This window comes from Pristis pectinata, chromosome 38 (genome assembly GCF_009764475.1).
Source record: "Pristis pectinata isolate sPriPec2 chromosome 38, sPriPec2.1.pri, whole genome shotgun sequence".
NCBI classification, from domain to species: domain Eukaryota; kingdom Metazoa; phylum Chordata; class Chondrichthyes; order Rhinopristiformes; family Pristidae; genus Pristis; species Pristis pectinata.
This window is the reverse complement of record NC_067441.1, coordinates 7,530,761-7,549,189: the sequence shown is the minus strand read 5'-3', so window position 1 is coordinate 7,549,189 and position 18,429 is coordinate 7,530,761. Positions and strand designations below refer to the sequence as shown.

Sequence of the window (18,429 nt, the reverse complement as noted above, 5' to 3'; positions counted from 1 at the left end):
AGTAAGGACCCCGTAGCCGATCAAGAGCCCTACTCTGATAGGCGGCCATCTGCTCCCCACCCCACCCCTCCCTTGCTCTGGTCTGCTCCCTTGCTTCATGTTTGTGGGCTTGATCTCTGCCCCCCCATCCCTACCCTGGCGGGGGCTCCTAGTTCCCAATTCCACCTGACGTCAGTCCATACCAGCCGGCACCCTCGTCCATCCACTCCTTCACCCCCATTGCCCTTCCTTTTCCCTCCCCAACCCAAACCCGGCCCCTCCTCCCTCTGACCTCCAGGTACACCTGCCCAGGACCGCGCACAGATTCGCAGGGATGCATGCGTGGCCTGAGTTTGCATCGGAGTGTAGTGGAGCGGCATCAAAGGGGAGGGGCCCGGTAGCCGCCAAAGGATTCTTCTGCCCTGCCCTCTGAACTCCCCTTCGCTCTCTGAGTGTCCTGGACCAACGGGAGCCTGGTGGTGCCGTCGAATCTTCCCCAACGCTGATCTCGGCACGTATTCCCTGCAGGAGAAGCAACAGTCTGGGCAGATGCCGCTGTGCAGCTGAAGGTCTTTCGATCTGCAAGACTTGGGCCCTCCTGGTGGGAGGGGATGGGAATGAGGAATTTTGGTACCCGCCGCAGTCTCTGAGGTGGGGGTCACCTCGCCCCTCTCTCAGATCACCAGGCTGTCTGACTGCAGGGTTTCCTTGTCTCTCCACCTCCCTGCCCGCTGCCACTGCATGTTCCCCGCCAGGGGTAAATAGCAAGAGGGGGGAACCTGAGGAAGGGTCCCAGCCCCACCCAGCTGCCAATCTCTTGCACTTGGAGCCCCTGCTGGCATCTCCACTGGGGTCAGAGGACAGTGTGTGTGTTGACCCCTTGATTGTGCCCGCTGACCGGTTGGTACCTTTGTACGTTGTGAGATGAAAGTGCACGGTCCATCAGATGGTGTTGTGTTGCTGAAGAACAGAGCGAGAAGAGACTGATCCGCAGGATAACGTCGTAGAGAGATACAGCGGGGCAAACAGGCCCTTCAGCCCATCGAGTCCGCGCCGACCCTCAACCGTCCACTTACACCGATCCCAATCTCCTCACATCCCCATCGACACCCCCAGATTCTACCCCTCCCCCACACTCTGGGGGCCAGTTAACCCACCGACCCCGCACGTCGTTGGGATATGGGAGGGAACTGGGGAAACCCACGTGGTCACAGGGAGAACATGCAAACTCCGCGCGCACACAGACGCATGCACGCAGACACAGAAAGAGATGCACACACAGAGAGAGAAAGAGGGAGAGAGAGACACATGCAGATACAGACATGCACACAAACACAGATGGAGAGAGAGAAAGACACAACACAGACACACACACACAGAGACGGAGACACACGGAGAGAGAAGGACGCACGCAGAGAGAGACGCACACACACTCTCTCTCACACACTCACACACACACACACACACACACACACACACACACACACACACACACACAGCGCCAGAGATCTCTGGAGCTGGAAGGCACATTGCTTATTGACAGAAGGACAGGATATGGATTAATCTCTGCCGAACAGGCAGGGTACGGTGATCCCCGTACAGGCATGGGTGGGTTGGACAGACTGGCTCCCGAGAACCTTCTCTGCACTTGGCCTGTTGGGCAAATCAATAAGGGTGGCACGAGGGTCGTTCACTGGAGTGAAGCTCCAGCACAGAGGCCTCGAGACAATCAGGGAACCTCCAGACACCCTCGCCCTGCCTAGTTCCATTTTCCGCCTTGGAACCTTGCAGCCCAATGGCACAAACATCGAATTCTCTCACCACCCACCCCTCAACCATGCCTCCTTTCTTCCCTTTCCTAGCCTCTCTTTCTACACCCCCCTCCCTTTTTTCTGCCTTACCTTTGACCCTCCCCGGTGGATCTGCTCTCCCCTCCTCCCCCGCACCTGCCCATCATCTACCTATCGCCACCCTGCCTCCCCCCTTTTGTCCACCTGTCACTGCTCTGCTCCCCCCCCCCCCCCCATATATTGGGCTGCCCCCTTTTTCCTATCTCCAGTCTCTAGAAGGGTCCTGACCCCGAAACGTTGACCGCCTGCTTTTCTCCACGGATGCTGCCTGGCCTGCTGAGTTCCTCCAGCATCGTTGTGTTTTTCCTGTAGATTCCTTTGTTTCTCTAGTTCCTCTCATGACCCTACTCCAGTTTCCCAACGACGTGCGGGGGTCGGTGGGTTAATTGGCCACTGTAAATTGCCCCCCCCCCCCCAGGGTGTGGGTGAGGGGTAGAGTCTGGGGGGGGGGGGGCATTTGACAGGAATGTGGGAAGAATAAATAATGGGGTTAATGTAGGATTAATGTAAGTGGGTGGTTGCTGGTCAGCACGGGCACAGTGGGCCGAAGGGCCTGTTTCCATGCCGTCCGACTCTTGCCTCCTTCACCAATGAAGCTCCACCTTCTGGACTGAGGGTGAAGGGTCCTGGAGGAAACCAGCATCCCCCGACCCCCCCCCCCCACCAACCCAATTGGCCGTGCTTGATTGCTGGCGTTGTTGTCCAGCTACAGTGTGCGTCGACATCCAGACCGTGACCCTCTCGCACTTCCCAAGCAGCCTCGCAAATGGAGAGAGAGCTGGGGGCAAGGGAGGGGTTAATCTTTGGCGCACACAAGTACTGGTCTCTGTGTCTTGTGCGTCTTTCCCCAGCCCAGCGCCCATCCCTGGTATTCTGTGGGTCGAAGTGTGTGAGCACTTTGGATGTATTTAGTGATGTGGGAGTACAGGCATCATACGGTGACTGTTCTGGGAGAGGCCCAGAGTTTTGGGGGCTGTGGAGGGGAGGGATCGAACAAGGTCTTCCCAGGCAAGTGGCAGGCCAGGAGTTTGCTTTTTAAGTCTGTTCCATTTTGTTGCACTATTTGTGATATGCTGTTTGGAATTAAAGCCATGCCAAAGAAAGCAGCTGCCTGTGGATTGTTCGTTGTCTTGAGCCATAACTGTCACCACCGTTGTCAGATCTCGACTGACTCCATCGTAAGTGCTTCAAGGACAGATCAGAGTCTAGGTGTCATGCAATGGGGATCCCTCTGTCTGTGAAACACACTGCGCGAGTGATGGAGTACTCTTACACCCGGATGAGTGCAGCTTCAACAGCTCTCGACTCTCAGTCATCCAGGACAAAGCCGTTCATTCGGATGTCTCTCATTCACCACCTTAAATATTTGGGTGCTGATCCAGTACATTGTAGCTGTAATGTGTACCATCCACAAAATGCACTGTCATTATTCAGGTGCGCTATTCCAACAGCACCCCACTCCCCGAAACTATATTGAGGGTCGAGCATAGGCTGGGACTTTATTCCTTGGAACATAGGAGATTGAGGGGTGACCTTAAAGAGGTGTATAAAATCACGAGGAGGCACAGTAGCATAGTGGTTAGCGTAACGCTTTACAGTGCCAGCGACCCAGGTTCAACTCTGGCTGTTGTCCGTAAGGAGTTTGTACCTTCTCCCCATGTCTGTGTGGGTTTCCTCCCACATTCCAAAGACGTGCAGGTTAGGAAGTTGTGGGCATGCTACATTGACGCCGGGAGCGTGGCGACACTTGCGGGCTGCCCCCCAGAACACTACGCAAAAGATGCATTTCACTGTGTGTTTCGATGTACGTGTGACTAAGAAAGAAATCTCGATCCCAGATAGAGTGAGTGCACATTGTCTTTTTCCCATAGAAAGGGAACTAAAAACTAGAGGGCATAGGTTTAAGGATTTAAATGGGACCTGAGGCAACTTCAAGCAGAAGGTGGTGTAGATATGGAATGAGCTGCCAGAGGTGGTTGAAGCAATGACAATTGGTAAGATTTCTTTATTAGTCATATGTACATCGAAACGCACAGTAAAATGCATCTTTTGCGCAGAGTGTTCTGGGGGCAGCCCCCAAGTGTCGCCACGCTTCTGGCGCCAACGTAGCACGCCCGCAACTTCCTAACCCGGACGTCTTTGGAATGCGGGAGGAAACCGGAGCACCCGGAGGGAACCCACACAATACCAATGTTCAAAAGGCATTTGGGTGAGTCGAGCTCCTTCGCAACGTCGGTGAGACCTGCCGCAGACTGGGCGACCGCCTTCGCTCGCTCGCTCTGCCGCAAAAGCAAGGATCTGGATCTCCCCCGGTGGCCACCCATTTCAATTCCACATCCATATCGACGTGGCCTCTCCTGAGGCCAGATACAGGTCGGAGGAACAACACCTCATATTCCGCCTTGGGAGTCTCCAACCTGACGGCCTCAACATCGATTTCTCTAACTGCTGGTAACCTCCCCCCCCCCGTCTTCCCTCATTCCTGTGGCCCCCCTCACCCTTCTCTTTCCCCTCCCTGCCCTCATGACCTGCCCATCTATTCCCAATCTTTCCCACGGTCTATTGCCCTCTCCTACCGGATTCCTTCTTCAGCCCTATTACCTCTCAAGCTTCTTACATCTCCCCCCACCAGGCCTCACCTATCCCCTGCCAGTCTGTGGTCTTCCCCCACCCCCCCCCCCCCAACCTTCTTATTCTGGCTCCTGCCCTCTTCCTCTCCAGTCCTGATGAAGGGTCTCGACCCGAAACGTCGCCTGTTTATTTCCCTCTGTAGGCGCTGCCTGACCTGCCGAGTCCCTCCAGCATTTTGTGTGTGTGTGTGTGTGTTGCTCCAGATCCCAGCATCTGTAGAATCTCTTGTGCCTCTGGATGAGTACATGGATAGGAGGGGTTTAGAAGGATGTGGGGCTAGCTTGGTGGGTGCCATTGTCGGCATGGGCTGAAAGGCCTGCTTCCAGGCTGTATTATACTACAACAGGTGCAGATTCCTCTACAATCCACATGCTGTGGGAAACACGATGCCAGTGAGTCACTGCTGGGTCAGCACTCCCTATCCAGGAATACCGTACCCCCACCACATGGACTGCAGTGCTTCAAGAAGTTAGCTGACCATTGCTTTATAAAGTCCGAGACACGAGGCTGTGTGCTGGAATCTGGAGCAAACAAACGAACTGCTGGATGAACTCAGTAGCTCAGGATGTCCTGATGCAGGGGCCTTGACCCAAAACCTCCACGGATGCTGCCTAACCTACTGAATTCCTCCAGCAGTTTGTTTTTTTTTAAGGTAAATTGGTTTCTTATCATCACATCTGCTGACGTACAGTGAAAAACTTTGTGCAGATCATCCACGCAGATCATTTCATCACATCAGTACATCAAGGTAGTAAGATGTAAGATATCTTTACTAGTCACATGTACATTGAAACACACAGTGAAATGCATCTTTTGCGTAGAGTGTTCTGGGGGGCAGCCTGCAAGTGTCGCCACGCTTCCAGCGCCAACATAGCGTGCCCACAACTTCTTTGGAATGTGGGAGGAAACTGGGGCACCCGGAGGGAACCCACGCAGATACGGGGAGAACGTACAAACTCCTTACAGACAGCGGCCGGAATTGAACCCGGGTTGCTGGCGCTGTAATAGCGTTATGCTAACCGCTACACTACCGTGCCTGGCTTACAAGGGAAAAGCAGTTAACAATGCAGAATAAACTATTACAGTTACAGAGAAAGTGCAGTGCAGGCAGACAATAGTGAGGTAGATTGGGATTGGCAGTAAAAGTTGAAAACGCTGGCACAATTCTGCAGGTCAGACAGCAACTGTGGACTGAGAAAGCAGTTAAACTTTCACACCCTGGACCATTCATCAGAATGTCCCCTGTTCTGATGAGAGGTCTTTGACCTGAAATGTTAACCGTTTCTCTCTCCACAGATGCTGCCTGACCTGCTGAGTATTCCCAGCATTTTCTGATTTTTATTTCAGATTCCCAGCAACTGAAGTATAAATAGAAACTGACTTTTCATTGATTGCTAAGGCTGATCCTACCACTGGGGATCACATCAGGAAAGTGGATTACGACGGCCCCATCAGTCTGATTACTGGACACCTCCCAAACAACGATGGGGAATGTCAATGTCAAAGTCAAAATCGAGTTTATTGTCACACGCACAAGTCCATGTGTGCACGGGTGCAATGAAAAACTTACTTGCAGCAACATCACAGGCACAGAGCATCAGGTACACAGCATTCACAAGAAAAACATAAACTATACACAATTTTTTAACAATAAAGAATGCAATCAGAACAAAAAAAAGTCCATTTTAGTGCAAATTGATCAAAGTGGTCATAGTGTTGCTGTACTGAGGTGGTGATTAGGGTTGTGCTGGTTGGTTCAAGAACCGAATGGTTGAAGGGAAGCAGCTGTTCCTGAACCTGGTGGTGTGGGGACTTCAGGCTTCTGTACCTCCTGCCCGATGGGAGCTGCGAGAAGACGCCACGGCCCGGATGGTGGGGATCTTTGATGGCGGATGTTGCCTTCTTGAGGCAGCGGCTCCTGTAGACACTCCCGATGGTGGGGAGGGATGTGCCCGTGATGTGTTGGGCTTTACTATGGGGTAAAGTCAAAGGGAAATGCCAGGGGCAATGGGGGTTAACACTAGGCTAGAAAACCCCACCCTGCGCCTCTGCAGGACACATGGACTGTGAACCAGACCAAACCATCCACAGCTCCCTCCTGCAAGCCCTGGGTGGTGGCGGCCCCTTTAAATTACAGAGAGGGGGGTGGGGCTTGCTTCTGATGGGCGGGGCCTGTTGTCTGGGGCGGGGCCTGTTGTCTGGGGGCGGGGTCAGTCCGCGGCGTCGCGGCCATGGTGAGTTGTTCCTCCAGCGGCCCCTGCTCGGCAAGGAGGGGCGAGGGGCGGGGGTTGGGTGGCGGCGGCTGTCGTGGCGGCCTCAGCCCTGCGCCACGGGCGAAGCAAGAGCCCGCTGATCGGCCGCCTGCTCCGAGGCTCCCGAGCGCACCACAGGCCCCGGCTGCTCCTCAGCTGATTGGTCACCCGGACTGTCAATCACCATAGGGGCGGCCGGGGGAAGGCGTTAACCTACGTGTGATTGGCTATCGGTTGCTTCCTGACACATGATTGGCTAGAAGATGAGCTCTGTTTTGTGATTGGTCACAATCTGCCCTCTTTGGTGTGATTGGCTGCGTTCTGTCTGGTGCCACGGGATTGGTTGGACGTTGCGTAATTTATTGGAAGGCTCCCCTCCTGATTGGGCGCAGGTGGTTTCAGCTCCATTCGATTGGCTGCGTATTGCCCCCAACGTTGTGATTGGCTGCAAGTTGCCCTCTGGTGTACGATTGGCTGCAAATTGCCCTGTGGTGTACGATTGGCTGCAAGTTGCCCCGTGGTGTACGATTGGCTGCAAGTTGCCCTCTGGCGTACGATTGGCTGCAAGTTGCCCCGTGGTGTACAATTGGCTGCAAGTTGCCCGGTGGTGTATGATTGGCTGCAAGTTGCTCACTGCTGTACGATTGGCTGCAAGTTGCCCTCTGGCGTACGATTGGCTGCAAGTTGCCCCGTGGTGTACGATTGGCTGCAAGTTGCCCTCTGGCGTACGATTGGCTGCAAGTTGCGCACTGCTGTACGATTGGCTGCAAGTTGCCCTCTGGCGTACGATTGGCTGCAAGTTGCCCATTGCTGTATGATTGGCTGCATGGTGCTCCTGCCTTGGTAGACTGGTAGGAGTGTGCATTTGCCTCCATCTCCCAACACGTTGGGGTTGAGATGCACCACTGCAGTGGCTGAGACAGGAGTTCTCTGTGGGACGGTCTTGCTGCCAGACTCATAGAACTGTACAGCATAGGAACAGACCCTTTGGTCCACAGCGTCGCTCCTATCTATCCTGACCCCACTTGCCTGCATTAATTCCATATCCCTCTCTGCCCCACTCATTAAATGTTGTCCCTGTTCCTGTCCCCACCACCTCTTCTGGCAGCCCATTCCAGATACCAGCTACTCTTTCTGTGGCAAGCGATAGGTGGATCCAGGTGAGGAGGGCTAATGAAAGCCTCCAGTCTCCCCTCCTTCATCTGCCTATCCTCCATTGCAGATTAGCCTCCTCTCCATTGACCCTGTCTACACTTCCCGCTGCCTCGGCAAAGCAACTAACATAATCGAGGACCCCTCCCACCCCGGTCATTCTCTCTCCTCCCCTCTCCCGTCGGGCAGAAGATACAAAAGCCTGAAAGCACGTACCACCAGGCTCAAGGACAGCTTCTATCCCACTGTTATAAGACTCTTGAACGGACCTCTCACACGTCAAGAATTTCCCAATCCACCTCATTGTGGCCCTTGCACTTTATCTGTCTGCCTGCGCTGCACTTTCTCTGGAACTGTAACACTATATTCTGTATTCTGTTTTCCTTTGGTGCTACCTCGATGTACTTACATACGGAATGATCTGTCCGGATGGCACGTGGACAAAAGCTTCTCATTGTACCTCGGTACACGAGACGACAAATAAACCAATATCCGAAGTGGCGACAGGGGAGAGGGGTTGGGGGGAGGCAGGTGTGGAGCAGAAGCCCCAGCAGAAAGCAGAGCGGCTGAACGACCTGCCGTTGTGCTGGGCTTGGAGATGAGGGATGTGACGGGGTACCCTCTACTGCCACCTCGAGGCCAGACTAAGACTGGAGGAGCAACACCTCACATTCCGCCTTGGGAGTCTCCAACCTGACGGCCTCAACATCGATTCCAGTAAACCCCTCCCCTCTGTTTCCCCTTCCCCCCCCGTTTTCCCTCATTCCTGTGGCATCCCCCCCCCAAACCCCTTCTCCTTCCCCTGCCCCCCGCCCTCACGACCTGCCCATCTCCTCCCTCTGGTTCCCCACCCCCTTCCCTTTATTCCGTGGTCCGCTGCCCCCTCCTACCAGATTCCTCCTCCTCCAGCCCTTTGCCTCTCCCACCTCTCACCTCCCAGCTTCTTTCCTATCCTGGTGACGGATCTGTCCACTTCCCTCCGTAGATGCTGCCTGACCTGCTGAGTGTTCCTCCAGCATTTTGTGTGTTGTTGTTGACAGAGGAGGTAAGTCGATTAACTGCCACTGATCTACCTGGAGGCCACATAATCAAAGACCAGAACGTGGGAGCTTTGTGGAGGATGCCGGCAAGCTTCTGCCTGCTGCATGTTAGTGATCTCGCTGTGATGCTCACTTTCTCTCCCACACGTCGCGTTGCAGGCTGATCCACTGAAGGTCCTGGTGACGGGAGCTGCTGGACAGATCGCCTACTCCCTGCTGTACAGCGTAGCCAATGGAGAGGTATACGGGAAAGAGCAGGCGAGTACAACACAGCCCACACCATCTCCGTCAACCGCCCGTCCCTCCCTCCACTCTCTCCGTCTCCGTATCTCTCCGCTGCTTTGGTCTGTCTGTTCCTCTCCCCCTTCCATCCCCCCTTTCTCCACTTTCTTCTTCTGTCCGTCTCTTCCCTCCGTTTGCACAGTTGCTCCATCTCTCCAATCCACCACTGTCCACTCCCTCAGCTGGCTACCCCCTCTGCACTCATTCTGTCTGTCTCTATCACTCTCTCCCTCTCTCACTCTATCCACCTCAGCCTCTCCCCCTCTCTCCACTCCCTCAACCTCTCTCCCTCTCTCCACCTTTAGTCTCTCTCTCTCTCTCTCTCTCTCTCTCTCTCTCTCTCTCTCTCTCTCTCTCTCTCTCGTTCTCTCTCTCTCTCTCTCTCTCGTTCTCTCTCTCTCACTCCCCCTCTCTCTCCCTCTCCACTCTCGTCGAGTTTATTGTCATGTACGCAAGTGCGGTGAGGTTCAGGTACAGTGAACAACTTGCTTTCAGCAGCGTCATTGGCACGTAGGTACAGACAACACACAATATAAAATACACATAAAGCTAAACCATATAGTGAAACAAAACTCTGCAAAAGCAAGACCTTAGTGCAAAAAAAGGTTTTAAGGAGAGACGGGACAGGCTGGGACTGTTTGCCCTGGAGCGAAGGAGGCTGAGGGGTGACCTTATAGAGGTTTATGAGGGGCATCGATAAAGTGGACGGTCTCAGTCTTTTCCCCAGGGTAGGGGAGTCTAAAACTAGAGGGCACAGGTTTAGGGTGAGAGGGGAAAGATTTAAAGGGAGCTGTGTCCACAACTCTCTGCAGTTTCTTGTGGTCCTGGGCAGAGCAGTTGCCGTACCAAGCCGTGATGCATCCGGATAGGATGCTCTGTGTGGCGCACCTGTAGAAGTTTGAGCGAATCCTCGTGAACGTGCCGAATCTTCTCAAACGCTGCTCGACCCGCTGAGTATTTCCAGCATCCTGTTAAACTTTGCACCTTGCCTTCATGCTGTATTAACACAGTCAAGGATCCCCTGCATGTTTTTTTTTACCAAGCTGCATTGTAACCCTGGAGGGCCGGTGTGCACGCTCCCTCGAGGTCTGCACACCTCCCTCTGTTTATTGACTTGCGGTGCCTTGCACCCTTTCTGCCAGAGTCTGTGACCACTTCTGTTACTCTTGCAGCACGTGGCCCTGGCGCTGATGGACAGCCCCTCCATGTTGGGAGTGTTGGCTGGGGTGGCGATGGAGCTACAGGACTGCGCCTTCGAACTCCTTCAAGGTAACGCACATGCCCGTGACTCGGGCTAGACGCCCGCTAGGCTGTCGAATGAACCCCAAACCCCAGCCCGGCTGAACCCCTCTGTCCCACCTCTTGACGTACGAGAAGACCATTCAACCCATCAGGTCTATGCCGGCTCTCAGACCAGTCCCTTCCCCCCACCCCACACACTAGATAAGATAAGATCTCTTTATTAGTCACATGTACATCGAAACACACAGTGAAATGCATCTTTTGCGTCGAGTGTTCTGGGGGGCAGCCCGCAAGTGTCGCCACGCTTCCGGCGCCAACATAGCATGCCCACAACTTCCTAACCCGTACATCTTTGGAACGTGGGAGAAAACCGGAGGAAACCCACGCAGACACGGGGAGAACGGACAAACTCCCTATAGACGGCGGCGGGAATTGAACCTGGGTCGCTGGCGCTGTAATAGTGTAACACTAACCGCTACGTGGGGTAATTTACAGCGGCCAATTAATCCACCGACCCCACACGCCGTTGGGATGTGGGAGGGAACTGGAGCACCCGGGGAAGAACGTGTAAACTTCACTCACACACACACACACACACACACACACACACACACACACACACACACACACACACACACACACACACACACACACACACACACACACGCAGCACCGGAGGTCGGAGTTGAACCTGCGTCTCCTGAGCCGGGTGAGAGGAGGTTTACCCGCTGCGCCACTATGCCCGATGGGTGGGGAGGGAGGTGCCCGTGATGTATTGGGCCGAGTCCACCACTCTCTGCAGCTTCTTGCGTTCTGGCCCATTGGAATTGCTGACCCAGACTGTGATGCGATGGTGGGATTCGAACCTGTGTCCATGTCCTAAACGCACTGAATTCCCAGCCGGTCCGTTCACAGCGGAGAGGTGGGGCGCGCTGAGGATGGGCGTTTCGGGCGGCCAATGGGGAAGGGAGGAGGCGAGGTGGTCGGGAAATCACACCGTGGAAACTCCGTGCAGACGTTCCGCCAGAGGTGACCACCGGAGGCCGGACTGTGCGGGGGCTTTCACCGGAGTGTCCTGTTCCTACAGGGGTGGTGGTGACGGACCAGGAGGAGGTGGGCTTCAGGGAGGCAGACGTTGCTGTGTTGCTGGATTCACTGCCAATGCAGGAGGGGATGGAGCAGAACGATCTCTTGAAGGCTAACGCGCGAAAGTTCAGATTGCACGGTCACGCCTTGGATGTTTACGCCAAGAAGACAGTCAAGGTAGGAGCCAGATGGCTTCCTCCAATTTTTTTCCCCTGTCTTTCCCTGATTCTCTCATAGATCACAGAACAGTACAGCACAGGAACAGGCCCTTCGGCCCACAGTGTTGTGCCAAACTAGTTATAAATATCACTAAACTAATCCCTTCCTCCTGCACAATATCCGTCTCCCTCCATTCCCTGCACATCCATGGGCCTGTCTAAGAGCCTCTTAAACCCCTCTATCGTATCTGCCTCCACCCCCACCCCTGGCAGCGCATTCCAGGCACCCACCGCTCTCTGGGTAAAAGAACTTTCCCTGCACATCTCCTTTGAACTTTCCCATTCTCACCTTAAATGCACGCCCTCTAGTATTAGACGTTTGGACCCTTGGGACAAAGATACGGGCTGTCTACTCTATCTGTGCCTCTCATAATCTTATAAACTTCTATCAGGTCTCCCCTCAGCCTCCGACGCTCCAGAGGAAAAAAAAAACAAGTTTGTCCAACCTCTCCTTATAGCTCCTGCTCTCTAATCCTGGCAGCATCCTGGTGAACCTCTTCTGCACCCTCTCCAAAGCCTCCACATCCTTCCTGTCATGGGGTGACCAGAATTGAATACGGTACTCCAGATGTGGTCTAACCAGAGTTTTATTAAGCTGCAACATAACTTCCTGAACTCAATTCCTTGGCTAGTAAAGGCAAGCGTGCTGTACGCCTTCTTTACCACCCTATCAACCTGTGCGGCCATTTCAGGGAGCTATGGACTTGAACCCCTAGATCCCTCTGTAAATCAATGCTGTTAAGGGTCCTGCCGTTAACACTGTACTGTCCCTTTACGTTTGACCAAAGTGCAACACCTCACGTTTGGCCGGATTAAACTCCATCTGCCACCTCTCCGCCCATATCCGTAACACCGTTACTCCTTTCAGAGGAAGCCAGTCCCGTCTCGTGAGTGGGGTGAGTTTCATGGAGTCACGGAAACAGACCCTTCAGCCCGTCAGGTCGCTGCCGACCATCAGACACCCATTTACACCGATCCCATTTTATTCTCCCCTACATTCCCACCAACTCCTCCCAGATCCTACCCCCCCTCCCACACACTGGGGGGCAATTAACCCAGCGACCCCGCACGTCGTTGGGATGTGGGAGAGAACAGGAGCACTCGGGGTGGGGGGAACCCACGCGGTCACGGGGAGAACGTGCAAACTCCACACACACACACTCTCACACACACATACACACACACACACACACACACACACACACAAAGTGCCGGAGGGTGGGATTGAACCTAGGTCTCTGGAGCCATGAGGCAGCGCTTCTACCCGGTGCGTCACTGAGGTTCACTTGTGTCGGGTATCGATCTTCGTACTTAAGGAAAGGTGTTAGTGAGGAGTGGAGTCACTGGGCTCCGTCTCAGCCTGAACGTGAAGGATCGCAGGGTTCGGAAATCACTCGCTGTATCCAGCGGGAGAACGTGGGGTCCTCATCTCCATAGCGACTGGGGTCAACACAACCCAGTGGCCATCAGTGTAAGAGAGGCTTGGACAGATCCAACAGGGAGAAAAATCCCTTCCCCAACAAGTGGGAGGAATGTGGAATTCTGCCCACACAGGGAGGGGGGGAGAGCGGGGGGGGGGGCATTGGTTCAAGGGGAAGCTGGATAAACACATGGGGGAGACGGAGAGAGGAGGCTGTGGTGGGGCAGCATACAGGGATGGAACAGAGTGGGCAAATGTCCTGTGGGTTTGTGCTGTACAATCTAAAAACATACATGCGTGTGGTGTGTGTGCCCGCATGTGTACCATTGCCTGCATGAATTTGTGTGTGTGTCTCTGTACATGTGTGTGAATGCGTGTGCATATTTGCATGTATTGGTATTGGTTTATTATTGTCACTTGTACCGAGGTACAGTGAAAAACTTGTCTTGCAAACTGCTTGTACAGGTCAATTCATTACACAGTGCAGTTACATTGGGTTAGTACAGAGTGCATTGAGGTAGTACAGGTAAAAACAATAACAGTACAGAGTGTCACAGCTACAGAGAAAGTGCAGTATCGTGAAGTCAGAGTCCGTCTCATCGTATAAGGGAACCATTCATTAGTCTTATCACAGTGGGGTAGAAGCTGTCCTTAAGCCTGGTGGTACGTGCCCTCAGGATCCTGTATCTTCTACCTGATGGAAGAGGGGAGAAGAGAGAATGTCCCGGGTGGGTGGGGTCTTTGATTTTGCCTGCATGTGGTGTGAATGCATGCATGTTTGTACATGTTTGTATGTCCGCTCATGTGCTTGTGCACGTGCGTGCGTGAGCTCGTGTGCGTGCGCGATCCTGAATGTGTGCGCACAGCGCGTGCTCACGTTCTTCATGTGTGGCATGTGCACACGCGAGTGTGTGTGGGCATGTTTGTGTGTGATTGCGCTCTCGCACGCGCGTGTGGCCTGTGTGCGCTTGCGCACGTTTGCACTGGTGCGCCTGTGCGTGCCTGCGGTCGTGCGTGTGTGTGTACATTTGTGCGTGTGTCTGTGTGTGTTGAAGACCGTGCACGCTACAGTTCTGCTCCCTGCCCCTAGGGAGCAGCATTGAGCCGCCGTGTGAATCGCTGGAACTGGCCTGGGAACAGGGAGCGAGGCGAGTACGTTCCCTCAATCCTCGCCTGTTCCGAATCTGCTCCGATTGGCCGCACCTATAAAAGTACAGAGTCCGGGGAAGGGCAGTTCGGCTGCTCGATCACCCCCCCCCCCCCCCCGGGGACCTGTACCGTAATTCTATCAGACTGGCCTGTGTCATTCTGCGTCTGCACTGAGCTGTACCAACCCTCGATCCCGCTGCACTGGAAGCCCCATAGGGCAGGCAGCAGCTCGGACTGTGATGCCCCTGGCAGGGGGAAGCAGGCGGGACTGCGCACAGCAAGATTCCCCAAGCACTGAAGAGGGTGAGGGAGCTGAGCCTCCAAATTCACTGCTGCATCGACCCTGGGGCGTGGGACAAGGGTGAAGTTGGGGGCTTCTGAAAGATGACACTTAGAATTGTAGAGTAATCTGGATGCATCGCGGCTTGGGACGGCAACTGTTCCGCCCGGGACCGCAAGGAACCGCAGAGGGTTGAGGACACAGCCCAGCGCATCACAGAAACCAGCCTCCCCTCCGCTGACTCCGTCTACATTTCCTGCTGCCTCGGGAAAGCAGCCGACGTAATCAAGGGCCCCTCCCACCCCGGACATTCTCTCTTCTCCCCCCCTCCCATCGAGCAGAAGATAAGAGATAAGATTTCTTTATTAGTCACATGTACATCGAAACACACAGTGAAATGCATCTTTTGCGTAGCGTGTTCTGGGGGCAGCCCGCAAGTGTCGCCACGCTTCCGGCGCTAACATAGCACGCCCACAACTTCCTAACCTGCACGTCTTTAGAATGTGGGAGGAAACCAGATCACCCGGAGGAACACTGCACTACCATGCCTGCCCATGGTACTAAAACTTGAAAACATGCACCACCAGGCAGCTCCTGTCCCACTGTTATAAGACTCTTGAACGGACCTCTTGTACGTTAAAGATGAGCCCTTGACCTTACAACCTACCTCGCTGTGGCCCTTGCACCTTATTGTCTGCTTGCACTGCGCTTTCTCTGTAACTGTAACACCTTATTCTGCGTTCTGTTATTGTTTTCCCTTGTACTACCTCAATGCACTGATGTGGTGAAATGATCTGTATGGATGGCATGCAAAACAAAGTTTTTCACTGGACCTCGGTACACGTGACAGTAATAAACCAATTCCAACTCCCACACAGCACGGAAACAGGCCCTTCAGCCCAACTGGTCCATACAGACCAAGATGCCCGTCTAACCTAGTCCCATTTGCCCACGTTTGGCCCACGTCCCTCTAAACCTTTCCTATCCCTGTCCCAAGTGCCTTTTAAATGTTGTTAATGTACCTGCCTCAACCACTTCCTCTGGCAGCTCGTTCCATATACAGACCACGTCTGTGTGAAGAATTTGCCCCTTGGGTCTCTTTTAAATCTCTACCTTCTCACCTTAAACCCATGCCCTCTATTTTCAGATTCCCGTTCCCTGGGAACAAGACTGTGCACATTCACCCTATCTGTGCCCCTCGTGATTTTATACACCTCTATAAGGTCACCCCTCAAGCCTCCTAGACTCCACAGAATAAAGTCCTAGCCTGCCCAACCTCTCTCCCTATAACTCAGCCCCTCGAGTCCTGGCAACATTCCAACAGTGAAGCTCCTCTTCGAGCATATCTCTCCCGGTTATAAGCTCGTCGAAACCTCCAACCGCCTCGCTTGGAGCCGAACAGGGAGAGAACGAGACCTACACCCCCGACACTGACAGTCGTTTAAAACCCCTCCAGCATACTCTGCTTGTCCCTGTGTGGACTCCTGGGTATGTCCAATGGAGCCTTGTTAATGTAATTGACCTGTACGATCGGTATGCAAGACAAGTTTTTCACTGTACAAGTGACAATAGTAAACCAATACCAATACCAATATAAGAATGTCTCTAAGTTACAAGTTCAAACTAATATATATTGGTTTATTGAAGTAAAGGCAAGTCTATAAATATCTCCACAGCTGGTTCCTGCATCAGTGTGGGATGGTAGTTTTGTAATGAATGGGGATGCTATAATTATCTAAATTGCAGATAAGTTATTTGGTTCTATATTTGAGCAAGCTACTTTAATTCCAGGACTGTAGAGAGCTTATAGATTGATGAGTTTGGGTTGGAAAGGAATGTTATTTCATATAGCCCTACAATGTATTCAGTTCCCAGTTACTTTCCTTTCATACATGCTCATTAACACTCCACTGACACCAGCCACTTACACCAGGGGCAATTTACGCTGTCAGAGAGTCACAGAGTCATACAGCACGGAAGCAGGCCCTTCGGCCCTACTGGTCCAAGCTGACCAAGACTCCTATCGAAGCCAGTCCCATTTGCCCGCGTTTGGCACATATCCCTCTGAACCTTTCTTATCCATGTACCTTTTAAATGTTGTTAATGTACCTGCCTCAACCACTTCCTCTGGCAGCTCGTTCCATATACTCACCACCCTCTGGGTGAAAAAGTAGCCCCTCAGGTTCCTAGTAAATCTCTCACCTCTCACCTTAAACCTGTGCCCTCTAGTTCTTGATTCCCCAACCCTGGGGAAAAGACTGTGCGCATCCACCCTATCTATGCCCCTCATGATGTTATACACCTCTATAAGCTCACCCCTCAGTCTCCCACGCTCCAGTGGAAACAGTCCCAACTTGCTCAACCTCTCTCCGTAGCAGTCCCTCGAGTCCCAGCAATGTCCTCGTAAATCTCCTCTGCACTCTTTCCAGCTTAAAGGCATCTTTCCTACAGCAGGGCGACCAGAACTGAACACAATATTCCAAATGCAGCCTCACCAATGTCGTGTACAACTTCAACATAACGTCTCAACTTCTCTACTCAGTGCCCTGACTCATGAAGGCCTGTGATAGAGTTATACAGTACAGAATCAGGCCATTTGGCCCACCAAGTCTGTGCTGACTATCAATCACATATTTACACTATTCCTACGTTAATCCCGTTTCATTCTCCCCACATCCCCATCGACTCCCCCCAGATTCTACCCCTCACCCACACACTAGGGGGCCAATTAACCCACCGACCCCGCACGTCGTTGGGATGTGAGAGGAAACTGGAGCACCCGGGGGGAAACACGCGGTCACAGGGAGAACGTGCAAACTCCACACACACACACACACACACACACACACACACACACACACACACACACACACACACACACACACACACACACACACACACACACACACACACACACCACTGTGCCCATGCACATTTGGCCTATAGGCTTATGTGCGTTGGCGATTTGAGTGCATGGGTTTGGATCGGGGCGATAGAGTAGGTTTGTATGAACAGTATGGATTAACCCAGGTGGTGCAGTGGCCCAGCGGGTAGGGCCGCTGCCTCACAGACTCAGAGACCTGGGTTCGATCCTGACCTCTGGTGTTGTGTGTGTGTGTGTGTGTGTGTGTGTGTGTGTGTGTGTGTGTGTGTGTGTGTGTGTGTGTGTGTGTGTGTGTGTGTGTGTGTGTGTGTGGAGTTTGCACCTTCTGCCTGTGACCCAGTGGGATTCCCCCCGGGTGCTCCGGTTCCCTCCCACATCCCAACGACGTGCGGGGTCGGTGGGTTAATTGGCCCCAGTGTGTGGGTGAGGGGTAGAATCTGTGGGGAGTTGATGGGGATGTGGGGGGAATAAGTTACAGGGGAAATTAGTGGGGGGAATGGTGTTTCTCCATGGGCTGGCATAGACTCGATGGGCTGAATGGCCTCTGTCGCCTCTGTCCTCTCACCCTCGGTCGTTCTCTGGCCTGCAGGTCCTGGTGGTGGGCGACTTGGCCAACACTAACTGCTTGGTCTCCATGATCTCCGCGCCTTCCATCCCTCGGGAAAACTTCACCTGCCTGATGAGGCTGGATCAGAACCGAGCCCAGGCGCAGGTAGGAGAATGGGAAAACCTCCGGGTGTAAGGAACTGGCCCTGGAGCCGGAGAGCGTGGGCTTGGAGATCCACTCTATGTCAGCTGGGGGAAGTGGCAGGGAGAGGAGAGCTGAGAGTGTTAGGGAGAGAACTCCAGAAGTAATTCAAGGGAGAGTTGGGGAGGGAATTGGAGAGAGAGTTGGGGAGAGAATTTGAAGATGGAATTTGGGAGAGAGTTGGGTAAGGAATTGGACAGAGAGTTGGGGAGGGAA

The 18,429-nt window shown here is 53.5% G+C and overlaps 1 protein-coding gene across 4 annotated transcripts in view; it reads left to right on the top strand.

Moving 5' to 3' along the window:
* Positions 1–6,672: 6,672 nt before the first annotated feature.
* LOC127587008 (malate dehydrogenase, cytoplasmic-like) overlaps positions 6,673–18,429 on the top strand; it is a 26,417-nt gene continuing 14,660 nt past the window's right edge. For all 4 annotated transcript variants that reach the window (XR_007958735.1, XM_052045110.1, XM_052045109.1 and 1 more), the window contains exons 1-5: positions 6,673–6,694; positions 9,064–9,162; positions 10,359–10,455; positions 11,516–11,691; positions 18,055–18,177. Coding sequence is in view for 3 of the 4 variants with exons in the window: in XM_052045110.1 (XP_051901070.1) it covers positions 6,692–6,694; positions 9,064–9,162; positions 10,359–10,455; positions 11,516–11,691; positions 18,055–18,177 (498 nt within the window). In the remaining variant the exon portion in view is untranslated. The remainder of the gene's footprint in view (positions 6,695–9,063; positions 9,163–10,358; positions 10,456–11,515; positions 11,692–18,054; positions 18,178–18,429) is intronic.